General features: G+C 42.4%; 1 protein-coding gene across 3 annotated transcripts; it reads right to left on the bottom strand.

The window, feature by feature from the left end:
• Positions 1–1,984: 1,984 nt before the first annotated feature.
• LOC136522302 (agamous-like MADS-box protein AGL66) lies at positions 1,985–6,239 on the bottom strand. Of its 3 annotated transcripts, none has more exons than XM_066516134.1 (11): positions 5,884–6,238; positions 5,673–5,726; positions 5,536–5,554; positions 5,367–5,431; positions 5,188–5,215; positions 4,994–5,055; positions 3,823–3,922; positions 3,213–3,272; positions 2,893–3,053; positions 2,596–2,776; positions 1,985–2,499 (listed from the first exon to the last, which is right to left on the bottom strand). In XM_066516134.1, exons 1-11 carry the CDS (start codon positions 6,066–6,068, stop codon positions 2,311–2,313), a joined length of 1,104 nt encoding a protein of 367 aa, XP_066372231.1. In that variant the 5' UTR covers positions 6,069–6,238; the 3' UTR covers positions 1,985–2,310. The 3 variants fall into 3 exon arrangements, with proteins under 3 accessions (XP_066372231.1, XP_066372230.1, XP_066372229.1); XM_066516133.1 differs by having other exon boundaries at positions 1,985–2,505; positions 5,884–6,234; XM_066516132.1 differs by having other exon boundaries at positions 1,985–2,776; positions 5,884–6,239.
• Between the last annotated feature and the right edge of the window lie 13,072 nt (positions 6,240–19,311).

Here is a 19,311-nt window from a genome sequence, read left to right as displayed (position 1 = left end):
ACTCGAAGGGACGCGTCACGCGTGATACGAAACGCTAGCTGAGCGGACTAGTTGCAGCATAATCAAATGGACCGTATGAACCTGAATACATGTACTGTACTCATGGGCCCTCCAGCGTCATGGGCCCCCGACCGTCGCACTGCCTGCACCCCCCCCCCTATGAGACGGGTCTGCACATGGTCGTCCGTCCCGTCCGGACACATGCCTTTCTAGGTCTACCCAGCGTACAGACCCAATAGCACCTCTGCGTCTCTTACACCTCTAAAAATTTCTCCACTTCCCACTCGTGTCGGTGTCGCAGCGTCACTGCACATACACCCCGCCCTACTCCGTCCCCGCCTCGCCCCCTTCCCCCACCGCGTGCCTGCCCCCGCAGCGCCTTGCCCTTCCCCCACCGCACCGTACCCCATCGCTGGCCGCGCCACGCCCCATCTCCCGCGAGCGGATGGGGCTGGACGACTGCAGCGAGCAGCGGCGGTGCTGGAGAAGCCATGCCAGCGGGAGCGAGCCTAGGCAGTGAGTAGGCGCGGGGTAATCGCAGGAGGAGCGATGGGCCGACGTTCTACAGCGGAGGTGTACACTGGGCCGACATCTCCGTGACCCAAGCTTGCTAGCTACAGTAGTTCGCCGCTAGGTAGGCCGTGGCCGTCGGCGACGCTGTGTTTCAGTGTTTGGTCTGAATGTTTCTAAAATATATCTGAGATATTGCATATGTTGCAATGACAATATACGTATGTTGCATGCGTATATTTTCAAGTGTTTCATCTGGATGTTGCAAAAATAGATATGAATGTTGCATATGTTACAATGACAAAATACGCATGTTGCAAGCCTATGTTTCAAGTGTTTCAGATATTTTAAACGTATGTTGCAAATGTTTCATATGGATGTTTCAAAAGTAGATATTGGTGTTGCACATGTTGCAAATGCCTATACATGTATGTGTTTCAAGTGTTTCTGGATATTTGAAAAGTAGATCGGGTGTTGTACATGCTGCAATGGCCCCCGGTGGCTGGCAAACGGCGGCCTGTCGTAGGGCTTCGCCTCCTACCTTGCGCCTTCCTCGCATGGCGCGCCTCTCCCTCTCCTCTCCTCTCCCTCCCCTCCCTTCCCTTCCCTCCATCTCTGGTCATAGTTTGAGCTCGACTCACAAGCATGCGGAGTCGTGTGGACGTCGACGTCGGGTAGGCATGGGAGCAGGCTCGGCCGACGAGCGCACGGAGTCGTGGACGTCCGGTAGGTGCAACAGCAAGCGCGTGGTGGGCAGGCAGACGTAGCATGCACGAGTAGGCGCAGCAGCTTGTGCACGAGACGGGGCAGGCACGGGTGTCCGGACGGGGGCTAGCGTCTGGATGTCCGAGCGCTAGCCGTTCCGTTTATTTTATCACACTTCATGGGGCACAGCGTCCGCACTTTGTTGCAAATATCTCTTTTGGAAACGGAAAATTATAATTATATCCCCATAAAATGTTTTTGCGAATTGCAATTGTTAAATCGTTTTAAGTAGCAATTATATCTTCTGCACTTTAGTCATATGTCTCATGCTTGGGAACCAAGAATGGCGATGGTAGCTAATAACTAGCTACTGTATATAGGAGTAGATTACTACACAACTGTGGGTTCAAAAAAGGGCGAACCGAATTGCTGAGATAACAAGAAAAAGTTGACCTGATTAGCTGCACGCTAAATGACATACCGACGATCTTCATGTTGATGGCTGGGTAATTCTTTTGAAGTTTAGGAACTGTTTAGTGGTTGTTATCCCTGCGATGGATTGTTTTTCTGTCTATTACTCTGCGGCGGTCTTTTGTAGTTCTTTCGTTTCTATGTAAGGCGGAAATCGTTATATCTTTGCGCTCTTTTTCTCTCTGTAATACTCTATAACGTTGTATTTCCATTGCTTTCAATGGAAACGGGGTGTTCCTCGTGTAAAAAATGTTGCACGCTAAATAGTAAATAGTGATACAGGGACAATTCGCCTCAGCTATAACTGCAGTTGCAGTTGCTGTTTACACTGTAACTTATGAGATGCAGCCACTGGCCGCAGCTACATCAACGGCCTTTAAGGCCTTGTTTGAATACATGCGCATTCAAATAAAGCCTAAAAATAGCTGCCTAACAGATCCAAAATCATTTACCGGTTGAAGTTTGTTTCATGTATTATTCTTTCATGAGGAAACTATATATAGTCCATTCTCTAAAAAATTAACAATTATCGTCCATGTGAAACTAGAAGAGATCGTGTCTGCAGCCTTGCCAAGACATGCTTGGTAAACAAGTGACGAAGCGAAAGAGCGCCGGATATGCAGATTAGCCGATGTTGACCGCGCCGGGCAGGCCGTGCTCCTGGGCGGCGGCGGTGGCGGTGGAGGTGGCAGGGGTGGGGGTGGCGCAGTCACCGTCGGTCGGCACGTTGGAGCAGCTCCCCGGCGGCGCCTCCACTTGCTCGTGCACGTGCGGCGGCACCATCGGAGACGTGAGCACCGGCGCCATGGCGTCCTGCATCTGGATGACACCGTATCTAGCCAGCTCAGGTGAAAGCAAAGCAGCAGTGGTCGAAGTCGAACTGGACGGTCCTGATCCGTGCCACGTCACCTGGTCGTCGAGTGGGAAGGGCGTGGACGGGATGAGCGCGGACAGGAGCTCCGCCGACGTGTACGCCTGCTGCCAGTCGTCGCTGGGGCCCTGCTGGTCCACGTGGCACATCGAGGCTATTCCCGGGTCCACCCCTCCCACGACCGGGTCCCGCCGCATCGAGTCGAAGATCACCTGATCCCTGTTGGCAAGGAACCACAAGCATGACTTGCATGAGCTCACAACAATCATGCATGGGCTCGGCCCATATATATAGCTGAGGAATGTATGTGGCCCATCCCATGGAATTTGGGCTACCTGAAGGACAAGATCGGGTCCGGCCCGGCGAAGATCGACGACGTCGGCAGCCCGTCGGCGAACCACGAGGACACGTCGCCGCCGAACGCGTTGACGCTCAGGTCCCCTTGCTGCTCCTCTTCGTGCTGCGGCGGCGGCGGCGGCGGCGGCAGGCCGAACACCTGCACTCATGCATGGGTAGATCTTTCTCCATGTTAGTTACGTACTCCACTAATTACTACTCGCTGAACCGAATCAGCAGCAGTAATTACGTGCTCAATCCATGATTATGAATCAAAGACGATGTGAATGTGATCATCAGACTCGATCACGTCACGTACGTGGTGCATGTCGGAGGGCGACGGCTCGAACGGGGCCATGTGGTTGCACAGCAAATATTTCTGCAGTGAATGCACGCATGTACGGCGGTTAATATAACGGCTGCGAGAAATAATCCGGTCATTCGTTATGTGCTCGTTTACGCTACCTTGATCCAAAATTAACATCAGATTTGTCATCATTAAAAAAACAAAGTTGTAGATCTCAAATGATTTCAAATGAAATAGTCGTCAACTACAAAGTTGTATTGGTTTTAGCCATTTCTCCGTTCAAGTTCATTTGAACAATTCAAGAGATTTGAATTTTAAATATGAGAACTTCAAAAATAAGAAAATAGTTAAATTTCTAAAAAAATCATAACTAATTTATTTTAAATAGGTAGATTATATTTTTAGAAAAGTTCTGGTACCAATTTCATAGTTTTCTGATTCAGCAATAATTACTTATGAATTTTAGCTTTTACTTATTATTTTATTATTATTAGAAAATACATATATACTCAAAACCACCTTCGAAACTAGCCAAGGGCCAAAGTTGTCTAATTTTAATAGTTGGATGACTACGCATTTCTAGTTTTGAAGTTTGAGGGCTAAATCCAAACAACTAACTAACCTTCCGCTCCTCGACGCGGGTGAGGGTGTCCATGAGGAATTTCTCGCACGTCTCAACCTCATTCATCGACGCCAGCACCACCGGATCTGGCTGAAACATCCTAGAAGACAATGTGATGGATTCAAATGGACTAAAAATATGAACTTATATTTAGAAGCTTTAAGAAGATTCTCAAATTATCTTCGTGACAAAGGAAAATATACTACTCATTCTTCATGATGAAGTGAAGAAGGTTCTAGCGCTAGATATTTATACTGATAGAAAATAGATAACTAATTTTTTATAGTAATAATATCCCTCAAAAAACTTGATGTTTTAGGATTTCTTTAGATAGATTAATGCTGAATCGAAATTGCCCATGTAGCCCTATCTATTGAAGGTGAACCATGCTAATTAAGAAATAAATTGCTAATTAAAAGGGATATATAGATGCATGCAGACCATAATCTCAAGTTTGTAAGGGCCCAAGCTAGCTCCAATAGCTAAAACATCAAGTTTTTGGACAAAATTTAAAGACTAAAACATCAAGTTTCTAGAATGGAAAGAATATTTTATATGTGATATTTTGGCTAGTTGCCACTAACAGTTATAACACTATGTAGCGCTGTGCCCTCCAACCTTGACATGAAAAACCAAATACATGCTGCAGTATTGATCATGAGTTTAACAATTTTGTTCCACACCTACCCCTTTTATGGTCATGTGTGTGGCTATGACCATGAATTCTACCATCTATTAGCCCATGTATCTTTTTTTTCAAAGAACCAGCGACAAGAGCATGCCGGGTATGTATTAATAGAGAAGAAGTTTTACAAAAATTAATTAAAAAAATAAAAATAAATAAAAATAAAACAAAACCCTCACGAAGGAGGCAACAAGAAGATCACCACCACACAAAAGCACAGCACCGGCGAGCCTCATAAGCAACAACCGTCGAACGTCACCTTGCACACCACCGGAGAACAAGCGAACAAGCCCATGTATCCAAATACGCTCTAGATAGTTTTAGGAAACTAACTATTTATCAGCTATCAATTAAGTCTACGCTGTTAGTCATAGGCACGGATGGTTTTATCACGGTTTGCAATGTGCTGCATCTTTTGTTTCGAACCAAAGGTGTTGCATCTTTAAACGTGGAAAATGCATGCATTGTAGGGAGTTTGTGTAGAACCTAAGTCGCTCCTCCAAGACTTGCAGCTGGTGTTGGTATGTCCTGATCTCCTGCTGAAGCTCCTGTACGTGTAAGATTACACACAGAGAGAAAGAAAAACAAATAATCAGGGATATCCATGTTTTGAGTAAAAAATATGTATATATTGTCTTTTGTCAGAAGATGGTGAGTCGCATGATGAGATAGGTTATTACCTCTACGTTGGAGTTTATTGGCCCTTTACTGTTTCATCAAGGTATTCATCGAATAATACAATGCATATCAGAGAGAAACAACAAGCATCAATGAGAAAAGGAGATTCAAAAATAATTGAAGTAAATATAAAGGAAGATTATATCATCAACATTTGAGAGAGAGAGAGAGAGTGATATACTTGGGTGCAAGTTGTTCGGCTATGTCACCCTCGCATTTGAGTTGTGTAAGCATCTTGATCAGATACTGTATTTGGATACATACATGTGTTAAGATGATAAAAAAAATCAGTTAACGAGCAAAGGTTAATGTTGAATTTGGATATCCAAATACAGTATCTGATACGTCACCTCTCTATTCCGAACGACTCTGCATCACAGCAAGCAATAATCAGAGAACAAAATAGCCATAACAAACTTGTTGTGTTTGCCTTAAGAACAAAGAGGGCCGCATGCAATTGGGATCCGCGCGAGCGAACTGAACGTACCCTGCCCTGTCGTGCTCCGGGAGATTGATGTACCTCGTGATCACGTCCTCGATCCTGCCATATATATATTTAAGTAAAATTAACAAATGTGATTAAATTTTGCCTGAAATCGTCGACAGGCACACATGCATACTACATGTTACCGAATTCGGCCGGAGCAGGTAAAAGAGAGAATGTAATTAAAGAAAGAAAAGGCGCTCGGCAACCGGACCTGCGCCTGCCGGAGAAGTGGCTGAGGCGATTGGAGGGGGAGAACATGATGAGCGCGATGTCGATGTCGCAGAGGACGGAGAGCTCGTACGCCTTCTTGATGAGGCCATTCCGCCGCTTCGAGAAGGTCACCTGCCGGTTCGTGTTGTTCTCGATCCTCTTGATCTGCAGCTTCACGCGGCCCATAATGCCTGTGCTGACGCTGATGCAATCACTCTAGATTATTGCAGGGGACAGAAGACGAGGGCCGCCGCGCCGGGGATGAAGAGGTAGCCCGCCCGCTTGGGGTCGGTGGTGGCTTTGTAAGGAGGAGAGAATTTGTCGGGATAACCGCGAGCAACAAATGGCGCAAAAGCTACACCTGTATAGACGACTGTAGTGCCGCGGAAGTCACAAGTGTACTGCACTACTGTGTACCTACGTCTCGCTCTGTGTAGATGATAGCAAAAAAATTTTGGTAGCTGTAGTCTCCTGTTGCAAAACTGAATGCGTGTGAAAAGGTCAAAAGGACCGCGTCACGGGTGGGCGCCATGCATGCATGCATTGTGCAAGAGAGATATCGAAGCTTTATCAGAAGGTTAGTCTTGTTAATTTTCTTCATGTGTTTGTTGTGGAAAATGAGGCAGGCAGCATTGTTGTATTTCTGGTTGTATTCTGAATAATGTTGTCTGCTGAATCGTCGTTATGATGATCGCATAAAGAGGTGCTTTAATGTCAAATCACAAAATAATAACCTCTGATAGTCCGTATCCACGCTGGTATGTGCAATAGATATATGTTATGTATTTGGTTGATTTTACAAACACCAAATCAACATTGGCATTTCGTCAAACACCCTCAGTGCATTGCGTCACCAACAGCATGCCACCAAGCAACAGCTGTCGTCGTCGATGCAGCAGTACCACTCTGACCATGACGAGTTGTTGGTGCTTCTTGCCGTTCTTGCCCTACTAGCTCTCTTCTCACCGGCCGGCGGCCGCCCTTGCATCCGGTGGAGGAGATCGAGAAGCATGTGCACATCCACGTGTAGGTGCATGAATGGAACATGGCATGAGTTAGATCTCCCCTACACTTGAATTTTTGTGTCACTTGATGCAAAAAATCAAGTTAATCAAGTGTGCGTTGTAGGAGTCTCCTTTGAAATGTACTCTATTGCTAAACAGTATCAATGTGATGTAACCCCATTTTCTAGGGCATTGTATGGCTATTCATTCTTTTTAATTTCAATCCGGAATGGTTAGTGACAAAAAAAATACTCAAAGATAATTTGTTCTGAAAATGTGTCTTGCTACTTTTCTTTTATTAAGTGAAATACTAAAGGAAAATTTTATTAGAAAAGAGGGTGAAAGCCCAGGTTATCTCTTGATAGTGCTTTGTTTAAACTCAAAAGCTTGACCCATGAAAAATCTTCAAATTGTAGCTAACATTGGAGATGTGCTTGCCCACTCCATCACTAAACTTTGTAGACCTAGCTACAAGACTGCCAAATAACTACGAGATTTGTAAATTTTTATCTACATGTTATATTGAAACTCTAGTGCTTATTATATGTTTTATGCAAAATTATTATATTTTATTTTATTAAAAAATAGTCTAGATCATAAGCTACACTTACTACAGTTGAACGAATAGTCCTTTCAGCTTGCAACGCGGCAAAAGATATTGAACTTTACATAAAATAGTTATATGTGTCGTAGTATTATTTTATAAAAATATAGAGTGATTAACATTAAGTTACCAATATTAATATGGCATACTATTTCAGCCAAAATGTATAAGTTATTTTTTGAAACGATAACTTACAAAAAAAATATTATAATAGAATATTAATATAATTTGAAGTGAATTATCAGTGTCATCATTATTATTATTGACATATATGGGATTTGTTGAGGAAACATTTTTCTACACTTACTAAACTATTAAAATAAACATTTAACCAAACGTATACATGTTAACTTCCTCTATATGGTGGAACATATTATGTAACACCTCCGGTGTTACGAGCTCGCTAAGCACTAAGATTATGGCATGAGAGATAGATCTATCAATATAGTGAGTTAGTTATGTAAATGCTAATATGTGTTAATGAAAAATCCTAACGCGAAGAGTAGAATAAGTAGTTCTAAACATTGTCACAGAAGCAATTTTTATAAGCAAAAATTAAATATAATTTGTATGTAGCACTTGAATAAAGTTTAGAGTGTAGTGTAGTAGATGGAAATGCAACATTAATTTTTGGAGAATAAATACTATTACTTAGTAAGTTGGGAAGTTCAACAAAATCAAACTTGGAATTTGGAAGGGTCATTTTCGTTGCCAACAAGCACTTGAGCTTACGTTTAAAAGTATCCTTCTTTTGTAAATTATATTGGACAAACTAATTAGGAAGTGCTTGGATATTATGTTTCTAAGAGTTAGTATGTAGTATGGGCTAGGTCATGGTACAATTGTTAGTTGAATCCGGCAGGGTTTAGACCCTTTCAAAATTAAGGCAAAAGCACTAAAGGTTGTTAGTTCTAACTAAGCCCTTACTCTATCTAAGTCAGAAAAGAATCGTAGACAATGTCATTTTGGCATCTAAAATTCAACAAAAATGATTAAGCAATATATCTATGTTTTTGCATGATTTGTTGCATTTAGGTGCATACTAGAACGTGGTGTAGGTCGTGGTTACGTTAGAGTTACGATGCTTATGCAAAAAAATTACCGAATTTCGTAAGAACACGTTGTGAGCATGTGGTTGGTGCTCTGTTCGTCGTTGATGTCGCGCCAACCACCTAGCCTTGTCACTTGTGTGCACGAGCTCGCTGCCACCAAAGACCGGAGCCACGCTTTAACTCGCCCTACCGCTCGAGCTCATCCTCATGCTTTTCCCTTGACGTGACCATGACCTGGGCACCGCACTTCCTGCCTTTCTAATTCACCTTGCTCGAGGCTTCGCAGTCTGATTCCTCGTGCCAGCAAGAAGTCGAGGAGGTTATCTAGTAGCCCAGCCCTCACCAAGGCGCAGACGAGCATTGTGGTCGGCCAATTTGGCGATTGGCTCGTCGCCGATCAAAAATCATCACCGTGCTCAGGAAACTGTGGGTAACGCCTATAGGGTTGTTAGCAATTCAATTGATCGTATCTCTGAACTCGTTTTGATTCCCCCTATTCGGTGCTCATGTTGTTTTGGCCAGAGTGTTCATCGGTGGTAGGGTGATGTGCCAGTGCTACGTTTCATAGCACCACCGTGCGGTGCGGGCGCACGTGGCCAGCCTGCCCCAGCGTTTCCCTGCTTCAACCGTTTTTGGGGCGTGCACCTAGGTGAGCTACTGATGCCTCTCCACCACCTCTACTCCCGTGGGAGTACGTAGGCTCGTAGGATTGGTCGCGTCGCCGCTGTGGCTAGCCGCTCCCGGTAGTACGCCGCTGAGTTTTCACCGCCATCCATGCTTGCGGGTTTAGCCGTAGATGGTGGTCGGCCCTTTATTCCTGTCGCAGCGGGTCCAGCTCACCCGGTGTAACCGCCGTTGCCACAGGTGTGCCGTGCCGTCGCGCGTGGGTATGCCGGGGACCGCCCCATTGCGAAGGCAACATGTTCCAAGGTCCTTAATGTAAAATACATCTCTCATGCAATAGTGATCAGAGGTGCCGTGTAATAACCGATTAGTCCGAGGGTTCTTTTGCAAAACACGAGCGCACGCGCGGGCCTTACAGTCTTGGTGCGCGCTGGGCCATTGCGACGTGCGTGTGGCCGCCCCCGCGTTGGGTTGCTGGGCTGATTAGGTCGCCACCGGCCTTTTTCCTTTTCTAAATATTTTCTAATTTAGTATCTAAGGCAAGCTTGTAAATTTAATATAAAATTGTGTAGTTAACCAAAAATTGTGAAATCAATTTTGTTAAGTTCCTAAAATCATAATCTATCTACTAGTATATTTTGTTCACATAGTTTTATAATATTCTTAAGAGTTATATAATTAATTTGAAATGCGTAATATTATAAGATATAAACTTGTAGGAATTTTTGTGATGAATTGATGATAGTGTTAGCTTTGAAAATTTTATAGTAGCTCCATAGTATTATCATGTGCCATCTGTAATTTTTATAGCTTCAGAATAATTAGTTTGCTGAGGTAACTAATGAGCCCTAGTTTATATATATAGGAAATAAAAAGAAACACCTAGGGATTTTATAACTAAAATATTGTGGGAAATTAGCGCCTAGTTCGACAATATGGATATGTAGCCTTATACGTTAAGCTCTAGAGCCAGCTCGTTAGTTTAGCAGCATAATCGTATTTTAGAGTTGCTATTATCGTGATTATTTACGTTTCTACGTTGCATCCACGTATATCATAATAGGAACAACGATGGATCATGAAGTCGACCAAAGTAGAGGAACTAGATGGTGACTTGGTGATCATGCCACCATGATAAAAAGCTAACTTGGTTATATTTTACTCAGGCAAGCTCATAACCCCTATTATTCTGCACTTTATTTTATGCTTGTACATTAAGTTTAAGGAGTTCAATGAAACCCACTTGCATATATATATCCTTATCCTATGAGTCTTACTAGTATGATAGGGTCGTGTAGATTGCTATGCTAAAGGACTTCGGTAGAAGTCGAGTGATTATATGTCACTCGCAAGAGATAGGAAATATATTATTGTTACTATTATTAGGTTACTATCACATGAAATGTATATGGATAATTGGAGACCCGACGGAATGGTACTTTGGATCTGGACTTGGTTTGGCATTCGAGCGATGCTCGGATTGCATTTGTTCCACCTGTGTCGGTTAAGGACCGGGCGTTGTATTGGATTCTAGTCAGGTCACAGACTTGTTATTCTGAGCACATACTTGTTTATCGGAGTAAAGAAGACTCGTTGCTCTCTTGTCGTGGGTTCTGGCTCTTTTCGGACCGACTGATTAGAGGCGGGGATGGTGGAGGTCTAAGCATCGTACTGAGTCCAGGACTCATGTGTGGGGGTTTGGAGTCCAAGTTTGGATGGAGACCTGGACCCCTTGATAGGAGAGTGGTGGGTTAGTCCTGCTTGTGCCTGGGATACAAGCGGAGCGTGTGTTTTGGGGTACCCAGCTGGGCATATTGATTCGCGAATCACCGGGTAATCCGATACGACTTGTCTATAATCTGGCACCGTAGTAAGAACTGAAAGATGAAAGATGATAAAATGGTCCTGATTGCTTACCACCTGCTTGAAAGTAGTACAGGTGCTTACATAGAATGGTTAGTTAATGAACTAATGATGACTGCTAATAAAATTGAATATAAGGACGTACGTTTAATAATACTTCCTGCAGATGCAATAACCCACGAGCCAGATAGCCTTGCATATTCTTGGAGTCTTTTCTTTCCTCCTGACGGATAAGCCTTGCGGAGTACAATTGAGTACTCAGGGTTTGTTCTACCCTGTTACAGGTGACAAGAACATGTGGAGCTAGCACTTGTGTGTGGAAACCTCCTGGTGGGCTCAGCGAGGAGTTCCTTCACGTTGAGGACATAGAGTTTATTTGAAACTTTCACCTAAAATATTTTACAATGGCAAAACTTATAACCTGTTAGAATGTATATACGGATCATCATGTTAGTGTTTAACTTTTCATTGAATGATTTTGTTTCCGCTTAACTCCGATAACATGGTTATATTTCGCTGTTTTAAACAATAAATGTTATACTCTGATGTTGCATGGAAGGTGATGTAAGAAATGACTTAAGAATGTTGTAAGCTTTATTCTCTCATTTGTGATCCTGATGAAAAAATATGAATTTTTTGGTTCTCCTTTTTGGTGTGCTCGACGGAACTACATAATTTAGTGTCTTTCCTTGAGTACTTAGTGTCTAAAGGAGGATAAGTACTACTGGAAGGCATTAGATTAGGTGGTTCTACCACATATTATGCCTACCTTCAACTTATCGATCTTAGAAATGTGTAATTTAGAAATATATATAGCACACTTTATACCTATAGAATGTTACATTGGTATTTACACGTAGATTTAAGAGCTAGTTTTGTTTATTTTTTATACTGGGGTAGGTGGATAATTTGGATGCAAACTTTGTTTTTTTTATTATTAGAGGTGGGTAATTTATATAAAAAAATGAAAGTGTTATTTTAAATTATCTTTTATAATAACATAGGTGAGTAGTTTAAATAAATTTCATAGTTTTTTAATTTATATATCATACTGGCATAGGTGGATAATTTAGATTTCAATTTAGGGGGTTACTTTATTTTTCCATAATGTGAGAAGTGGATTTTTTATAAAATAAAATATATCTCATCGTTATTATTGATAATAATAGTTAGAGTATATTGAATTAAAATGTTAAATATTTCTGATTATTATGATAATTGATAATAGAATGATGATTAGACCTATGCCAAATGGGACCGGCGATGATGCATGGATTGCGAGATTCTACACACCGCACGGGTCGATCAATTCATCGAAGGTGGCACTGGCATGGATATGTTGCTCAATTCCGCAGTTTGCTAGGGCCTTCTCTCTGCAATTCAGTTGACTGAACACGAGTAGGAGTAGGTCACATACTCACATGTTACATGTCAGTCCAAACTCCAAAGAGGCAGCTAAAATATGCTCCAAGGACGAGGGAGATCTCAATTCTCAAAGGCATATTCTCTCGTGCAGGGGTGGAGTGGACATGTGCTGCTCAGTGCTCTTGGCTTGGTCGTCATCTTCGTCGAGGTAGAGTGACTAATGCAGCCTGTGTCATTACAAAATTAGCGAGTGAATAATTGTTCAACTAACCTCTTGCTAATTTCCTAGTTACGGTCGTGGTCCCTTGTATTCTCTTTTCCTAGAATGGGGTTTCCTTTTTTTTTACCATTGACCAGAAATGGTCTAAAAAGGTTTTAAAATACTTGTTTCAAATGCAAATACTCCTGTTTAAGAACTGTACTAGAACCAAACTACTTTTTTGTTGGAATCCCATTTTTTTCCTGTTTATTAATCGATGTCTTGCGGGGCCTAACTCCATTTTTTCCTTTCACCTTCGGCTTCAAATAAGCAGCCGTCAAGCCCCCACCCGCCCGCAAGAGACAAGCACCCACGCGCCAGCGCAAGAACTCGGGAAAGGGAACTGTCGGAAAAGCCGCCCTTTTCCTTGTCTTGTTTACTCGGTTTCCTTGGTACTCCCGACGATCCCCTCCAAAGTCCAACCACGCCGCTCTAGATCTCTCCGACGTGCTCTGCACTTGGGTTCTGCCGAGCTTCTTGGGAGTGCAGGTCCCAGAGAACCAGCGCTATAAGAGGGGGGGGGGGGGGGGGGGGACCAACTCCATCTCCCCCTGGTGCCCCATTGAGTTCTTGAGGTGCGCTTCATTGAGAACTCGTTCATTTTTGTTGGTCATGTATGTCATTTTATTGCTCTGCCCTTTTGGGAATAAAGGCCCGGAATGTTCTTATTAGAAGAGTTCATCAATCTTACGTTCTTTGTTCCATTATCTAAAAAATCAATCTTACGTTGGTTTCTTGGATTAGTTCTGATCCATGGCTAAATGGTCGAGCTGAGTGATTATGCAGTCCGTTTCATCATAAAATTAGCGAGTGAATAATTGTTCAGTCTCTTCCCAGAACTCATTGATAGATTCTATAGGATCAGCTAGGCATAGATCTAGAGAGTACAACTTCTGCTACTTGTGATAAAAGATGTAGTTCATCCTAATACATGAAGAAATAGAGTAACAGAGAGGAGAGGGTGAGAGGTGAGACATCACCGACCGGCGAAGGGCTTGGCGGAAGAGCTGGAGCCATCCATGGCGATGTCGGTGTTGTTGTGGAGTCCTGTGGTGCGGTCCAGCAGTGACGCGGTGTCCCGACGGAGAAGACGGTGGCGGCTTCCCATCACTAGCTGTGCACCCTCTCTAGATCGGTGTTAGGGTTTTGTCGGTGGGAACTGTAGCTTGGTCAACCTCGTGAAGAGAGCCACCGGCCCCCACCTCTCTTTATAGCGTAGTGTGACGGGGGCCCACCAACCATGTAGGGTTGGTGAAAGTGCATCTAGCCCTTTAGTGGGTTTTGGATGATTGAATGGCAACGTGATTAAAGGACTAACCCGTTTGCTAAGTATGGACAGGTAATAGGTTATCTCACAAGTACTTAATGAAAGCCAAAATGATGAATTGTTGTGTAAACAATCTAATTCAAGCACAAGACAACAATGCAAATGGAATTCATGCAAAGGCTTAATTATTGTGGGATTTTCATGTACTATGTGAAAGCAAGCTTGTAAGAATTAATTAATGAGACATAAGTGATTGAATATGGATTGGTCTCATATTTGAAGCTTGCTAAATTGAAATGAAAAATATAATAATACATGAATGGATGATTCAACACAAGATGTGACTTGATGGCTTGAGATGGTGAAGATAGCAAGGAAAGGATTCGAGGTACTAAGCAAGGGTGAAGGGCAAGCGATGGCTTGGCGGCCGAAGAACCTAGCTAGGGTGAAGAAGGAAGTACTTTCATTTAGTTGAGGTACTAATCAAGCTATGATGGCCACGTTTATGTGGAGGATCAACTCACTATTGAAGTGTTTGATGGAAGTGACTTGATACATTTATGATTATTCAAATTTGAAGAATGGAATCAAGTCACGTGCTCAAGATGGGTATGCTCAAGTGAAAAGATCATTATCAACATGTTAACACCCCTATTTGATGAAGATTGAAAGAGACGACATCAATTCAAAATAGATCAACTCAAGTGGTATAAATTCATTTTTCCTTTTATCTTGAGTTTAATAGGTATGTCGTTCTATTAAGAGGGATGCATCATGTTGATAGATAATGTTTCATAACTGCTCAAGCCAACCCATGTGAGTTTTGAGTATTTGAGCGATAAAAGAGCTAACTTTATTTTTGCTAGTCTGGCTATATCGGACGTGTCCGGTATTGATACCGGACGTGTCCGGTATGTATGACCAGAGGCCAACGGCTAGTTTTCAAAAGCCTTGAGGATCGGGAGTTCCGACGTGAGTCGAGAGTTCCGACGGTCGGAAGTTTCGGCATGTGTCGGGAGTTCCGACACCTCACAAACTTCAACTTAGTTACATGGTTTTCAAATTTACTGAGGGTCGGGAGTTCCGATGCGAGTCGGAAGTTCCGACGGTCGGGAGTTCCGGTATTCATCGGGAGTTCCGGCACCTCACATTGTCACTGTAACTTAGTTACCGTTGGGGTAGTGTAAGTCATACCAGACATGTCCGGTATGACAACGGCTATAAAACGGCTAGTTTTTCATTGGGGCTATAAATACCCCCAAGCCTCCACATTTGGAGGCTGCTGATTCTGCTGATACACACATACGTTTTTAAGCCTTGCCAACTCTCCTAACCCTCTCTTAGTGAGTGATTGATCAAATTTGCCAAATCAAATTGTGGGTTGAGTGAAATTCAAAAAGAGAGCAATCCAACCACTTGAGCACTTGTGCATATTGTCAATCTTGTGATTCACATTTGTTACTCTTGGACTCTTTGGCCCTAGACGGTTAGGCGTCGCCGAAGAGCCCCGAGAGATTGTGGTGTGCATCAGAAAGTTTGTAACGGTCGATTCCGCCGCCTCAGAATCAACTAGTGGAAGGAGGAAAAGGAGTTGGAAAAGACTCTAGCTAGAGTGACCTTTGTGGTATCCTCTAGGGCTGACCTTCGCTGGGTCACCCACAGCCCCCTCAACAGAGAGTAGGACTCAAACGAGTCCGAACTTCGGTAAAATAAATATCATGTCTCAATTCACATTTCATTTGATATTTGTATTGCTCTAGCTCTTGCGTAGGTTCTCTGTGTATATTATCATCTCCAGTAGATACCTACGGTTTGGTTTGAAGATAGAAATCGAAGGGAGCAAGTTTGGGGCTATTCTGCAGAAATCGTGTATACCGGACACATCCGGTATTCATACCGAACACGTCCGGTATTGATCACTGTGCCAGGTTATTCTGCAGAACACGTGCATACCGGATACGTCCAGTATACCTATCGGACACGTCCGGTATTTCCTGCCTGTGCTGAATATATTCACTCTCTGTTCTAACTTTGTGTTGCAAGGTTGTAGCTTCTAGATATATTCTTTATACCTTGTATACTCTGTGGCTAACTTGTGAGGGGTGGTACTACTCTTTATTTGGAGTTTCTATTTTGGAAACTCCCTTTACTAATCATTTCCGCATTTAAAGGTATTAATTTTCAGAAATGCCTATTCACCCTCTTCTAGGCGGCATTCTAGGTCATTTCAATTGGTATCAGAGCAAGGTTCTCACCTAAAGCTTCACCGTCGTGAGAAAAGGATGTCGACGTCTATCGAGTTGGAGCCAGTGCTTCTCCAAAATGATGGTTCAAACTTTCTAACTTGGTCAATACATGTACTCAATGCTTTTAGAGACATTAGTCCTCTTGTTGAGCATATTGTGGATGCAAGCATACCTCTTTCTATAGTTGATTGGAGCAACTACAAAAATTTGTCAAAAGAGGAAGAGATATGCGTGCAACTCAATGCTCAAGCTATTAATATTATTTTGAGTACATTGAGTGTAGAGGTTCAAGATGAGGCAATCTTCAATGGACAACCACCTCCGGAGAGTGCTCATCTCATTTGGACTAGACTTTTTGATTTATATGGAAAATCCAAATGTGATGATGCATTTGAGATCGAGTCAATGGAAAGTATGTCCATTGTGTCTTCATGCAGCGAAGAAGCCTCACAAGACCTCAAGAGCGCTGAGCTGGAGCAAGAAGTGCAAGCAGCACATGACTTGCTATTTGCCTACACATACTGGACATGTCCGGTATGCCTACCAGACGTGTCCGGTATGGCCGAGGCAGCAGACCAGCAAGCAGCTGTTTGCAACGATGCTCAAGCCCAGTGGCAACCAAGTAATGAGTCAACCTCAGTATCTCATGATACTCATCACTTGTGTCTCATGGCCAAGAAAAGCAAGAAGAAGAGTAACAAGAAAGATCAAGAGAAGGAGAAAGCACAAGTGGATGATCAAGATAAGAGTGATGTTGAAGTTGAAGACAACTACAACCTTGATCATCTCAACCGCAAGGAGAAGTTCATCATCATGAAGATAGTTGAAAAGAATGATGAACTTGAAGAAGAGATTGAGAAGCAAGAGCAATCACTTCAAAAGCAAGAATTGTTTCTTATCTCTAAAATGGAAGAACTAAAGGCTCTAAGTGAAAGGTATGAAAAATTGTCAATTGAGCATGCTTTAGTTACTAAATCATCTTCTAGTGTTTCACAACTAGAGAAGGAAAACTTGGAGCTCAAGGCAAGGCTAGATGAACTATCAAGCAATTTTAATGTGCTACAAGCAAACTATGTTCATCTAAAGTGCTCTCATGATGAAGTAGTAGAATCAAGCATCATACTTGAGGTAGCTCATGAGGTTGTGATCACATCGGTAAAATTCTCTCAACCTCTCACACATTCACTCACTAGTACACCATCTCAATTAAATATTTCTTGTACTAATGAATGTGCTCCTCAAGCAAGCCAATCTTCGATTGAGCTAAATCTCATAGAAAACATAGAGCTCAAAGAAGAGGTGGAAAGATTAAAGAAAGATGTGATTCGGTTGAAGGGTAAGGAGAAAGCACAACCTTCTCAAGATAACTGTGATAATATGGTGAAGAAGCTTGAGAAGGGTTCAAACCTTGCTTTTTCCAAAGCCCAACAAAAGAATCACATCTCAAGCAAGGCCAACACAACCAAGAGCAAGAAACATGGAAAAAGGATGTGCTATGGTTGTGGATTGTATGGACATGAGTGGGCTATGTGTCCACACAAGAGTTGGGCCGATAAGGTTGAAGCCGCCAATCAAAAGGCTTCTACCAAGGAGGCCAAGCAAATGAAGAGTGATGGACAAAGCACTTGTCTCATGAGCAAGAAATTGGGGCATCCTACCAAGAAATGCCCAATGTACAAAGAGGCAAGAAATGAAGCCCAAGTTGCAATAAGAAGATGCTATGGATGCAATGAGATGGGCCATAAGGTTGATAGATGTCCATACAAGCAAAGCAAGCATAGAGCAAACAAAGACCGCATATGCTATGCTTGTAGAAGAAAGGGGCATCTAAACTATGAATGCCCAAATGGTAACTCACCTAAGCCGAACACATTTGTTTATAATGATATGCTTAGGAAGACCACAAATGGAGTTAGCATTAGCAAGGTGATGTGTTCACCACAAACTAGTGCTAGAGCCATTTGGGTGCCTAAGCACTTGTTGACTAACTCAAAAGGACCCAACAAGAGTTGGGTACCAAAGTATGCTTAGGTTAATGATGTAGGTACTTGATGATGAGATGAAGGCTTTGGGGTGGTTGAGCAAGCAATTTGACAATATTCACTCAATCTATCAACCAATTCTTATCATAATCCCTTATATGGTTGACCCGAAGATAATTCAATGAATATATCATATATTTCATCCTCACCATTGGTAACAAGTACCTAAACCTTATAGGATAGCAACTTTATTTGTTTTGTGCTCAATAGGGTCACAAATAGGTATATTTGTGAAATATTAAAAGTGGCTAATTAATTTCACTTGAAATTTATCATGTTTGCCATATGATGCTTTTGATAGCTCTCTAGTAGAGTATTTTCATTTGTTGAGTGCAAGTTTACAATAAATACTAGAGCTAAAAAGAATCACAAGCAGTGAATTAATTGTGTCTGTCCTGCACCTACCGGACATGTTCGATATTACTACCGGACGTGTCCGGTATGGCCAGGGACAGAAATTGAGTGTTTCTGTTCTTTGTATTCCGAACGTGTCCGGTATACCGACCGGACGTGTCCGGTATTGTAGGAACTAGAACACTAATTGGATAAGCAACTGAGTTTTTGACCCATATATTTTCATATATCCTCAATTTACTCAGAAGCTTGTGGTTTACCAAATCTAAGTGGATTGTGAGCATCTCTTATACTCAAATTTACTTATGGCAAATTATTTGGTTGTGGTTCAAAATAGAAAATTGACTCCCAAATTCTTAATAGAATAAAGTGCTTGTTGAAAGTCATTCAAATTACATGAGGCACTTTTTTAGGGGGAGCTAAGTTTCTATTTTTCACCATTGTGGACTAACAAATTTATCTAGCATTCTTTGTAGTTCTTTGGATGAAAATGTATCTAGCATGATTATTTGGCAATTGAGGTCAACATAAAGATTATCATGCTATTTATCTTCTTAGTGGTATTCTTGTGGGCTCAAGGCAAAGATATGTGTTTACATACATACATTGTAAGTGCATCTAAGGCCCTTTATATGTTAGAATGTGCATTTGTGTGACATAGGAGAGATATTTTTCAAAACCCATAACTAGCATGTGTAGGTGGTGTGAATTGGAAAAACTATTTGAATCTTGGTCTTTGTGACATAGCC

This window comes from Miscanthus floridulus, chromosome 18, assembly GCF_019320115.1.
Source record: "Miscanthus floridulus cultivar M001 chromosome 18, ASM1932011v1, whole genome shotgun sequence".
NCBI lineage: Eukaryota > Viridiplantae > Streptophyta > Magnoliopsida > Poales > Poaceae > Miscanthus > Miscanthus floridulus.
The sequence above is the reverse complement of the archived record's forward strand: the minus strand, read 5'-3'. Positions and strand labels throughout refer to the sequence as shown.

Bases quoted from the DNA above. Each gene is read 5' to 3' on its own strand.
- LOC136522302 (XM_066516132.1), bottom strand. From the start codon at position 6,068: ATGGGCCGCGTGAAGCTGCAGATCAAGAGGATCGAGAACAACACGAAC. The intron at 3,273-3,822 runs GTTAGTTAGTTG...CATTCACTGCAG, and splicing joins CCCGCGTCGAGGAGCGGAAG to AAATATTTGCTGTGCAACCA. The intron at 3,054-3,212 runs GTACGTGACGTG...GCATGAGTGCAG, and splicing joins CGCCCTCCGACATGCACCAC to GTGTTCGGCCTGCCGCCGCC.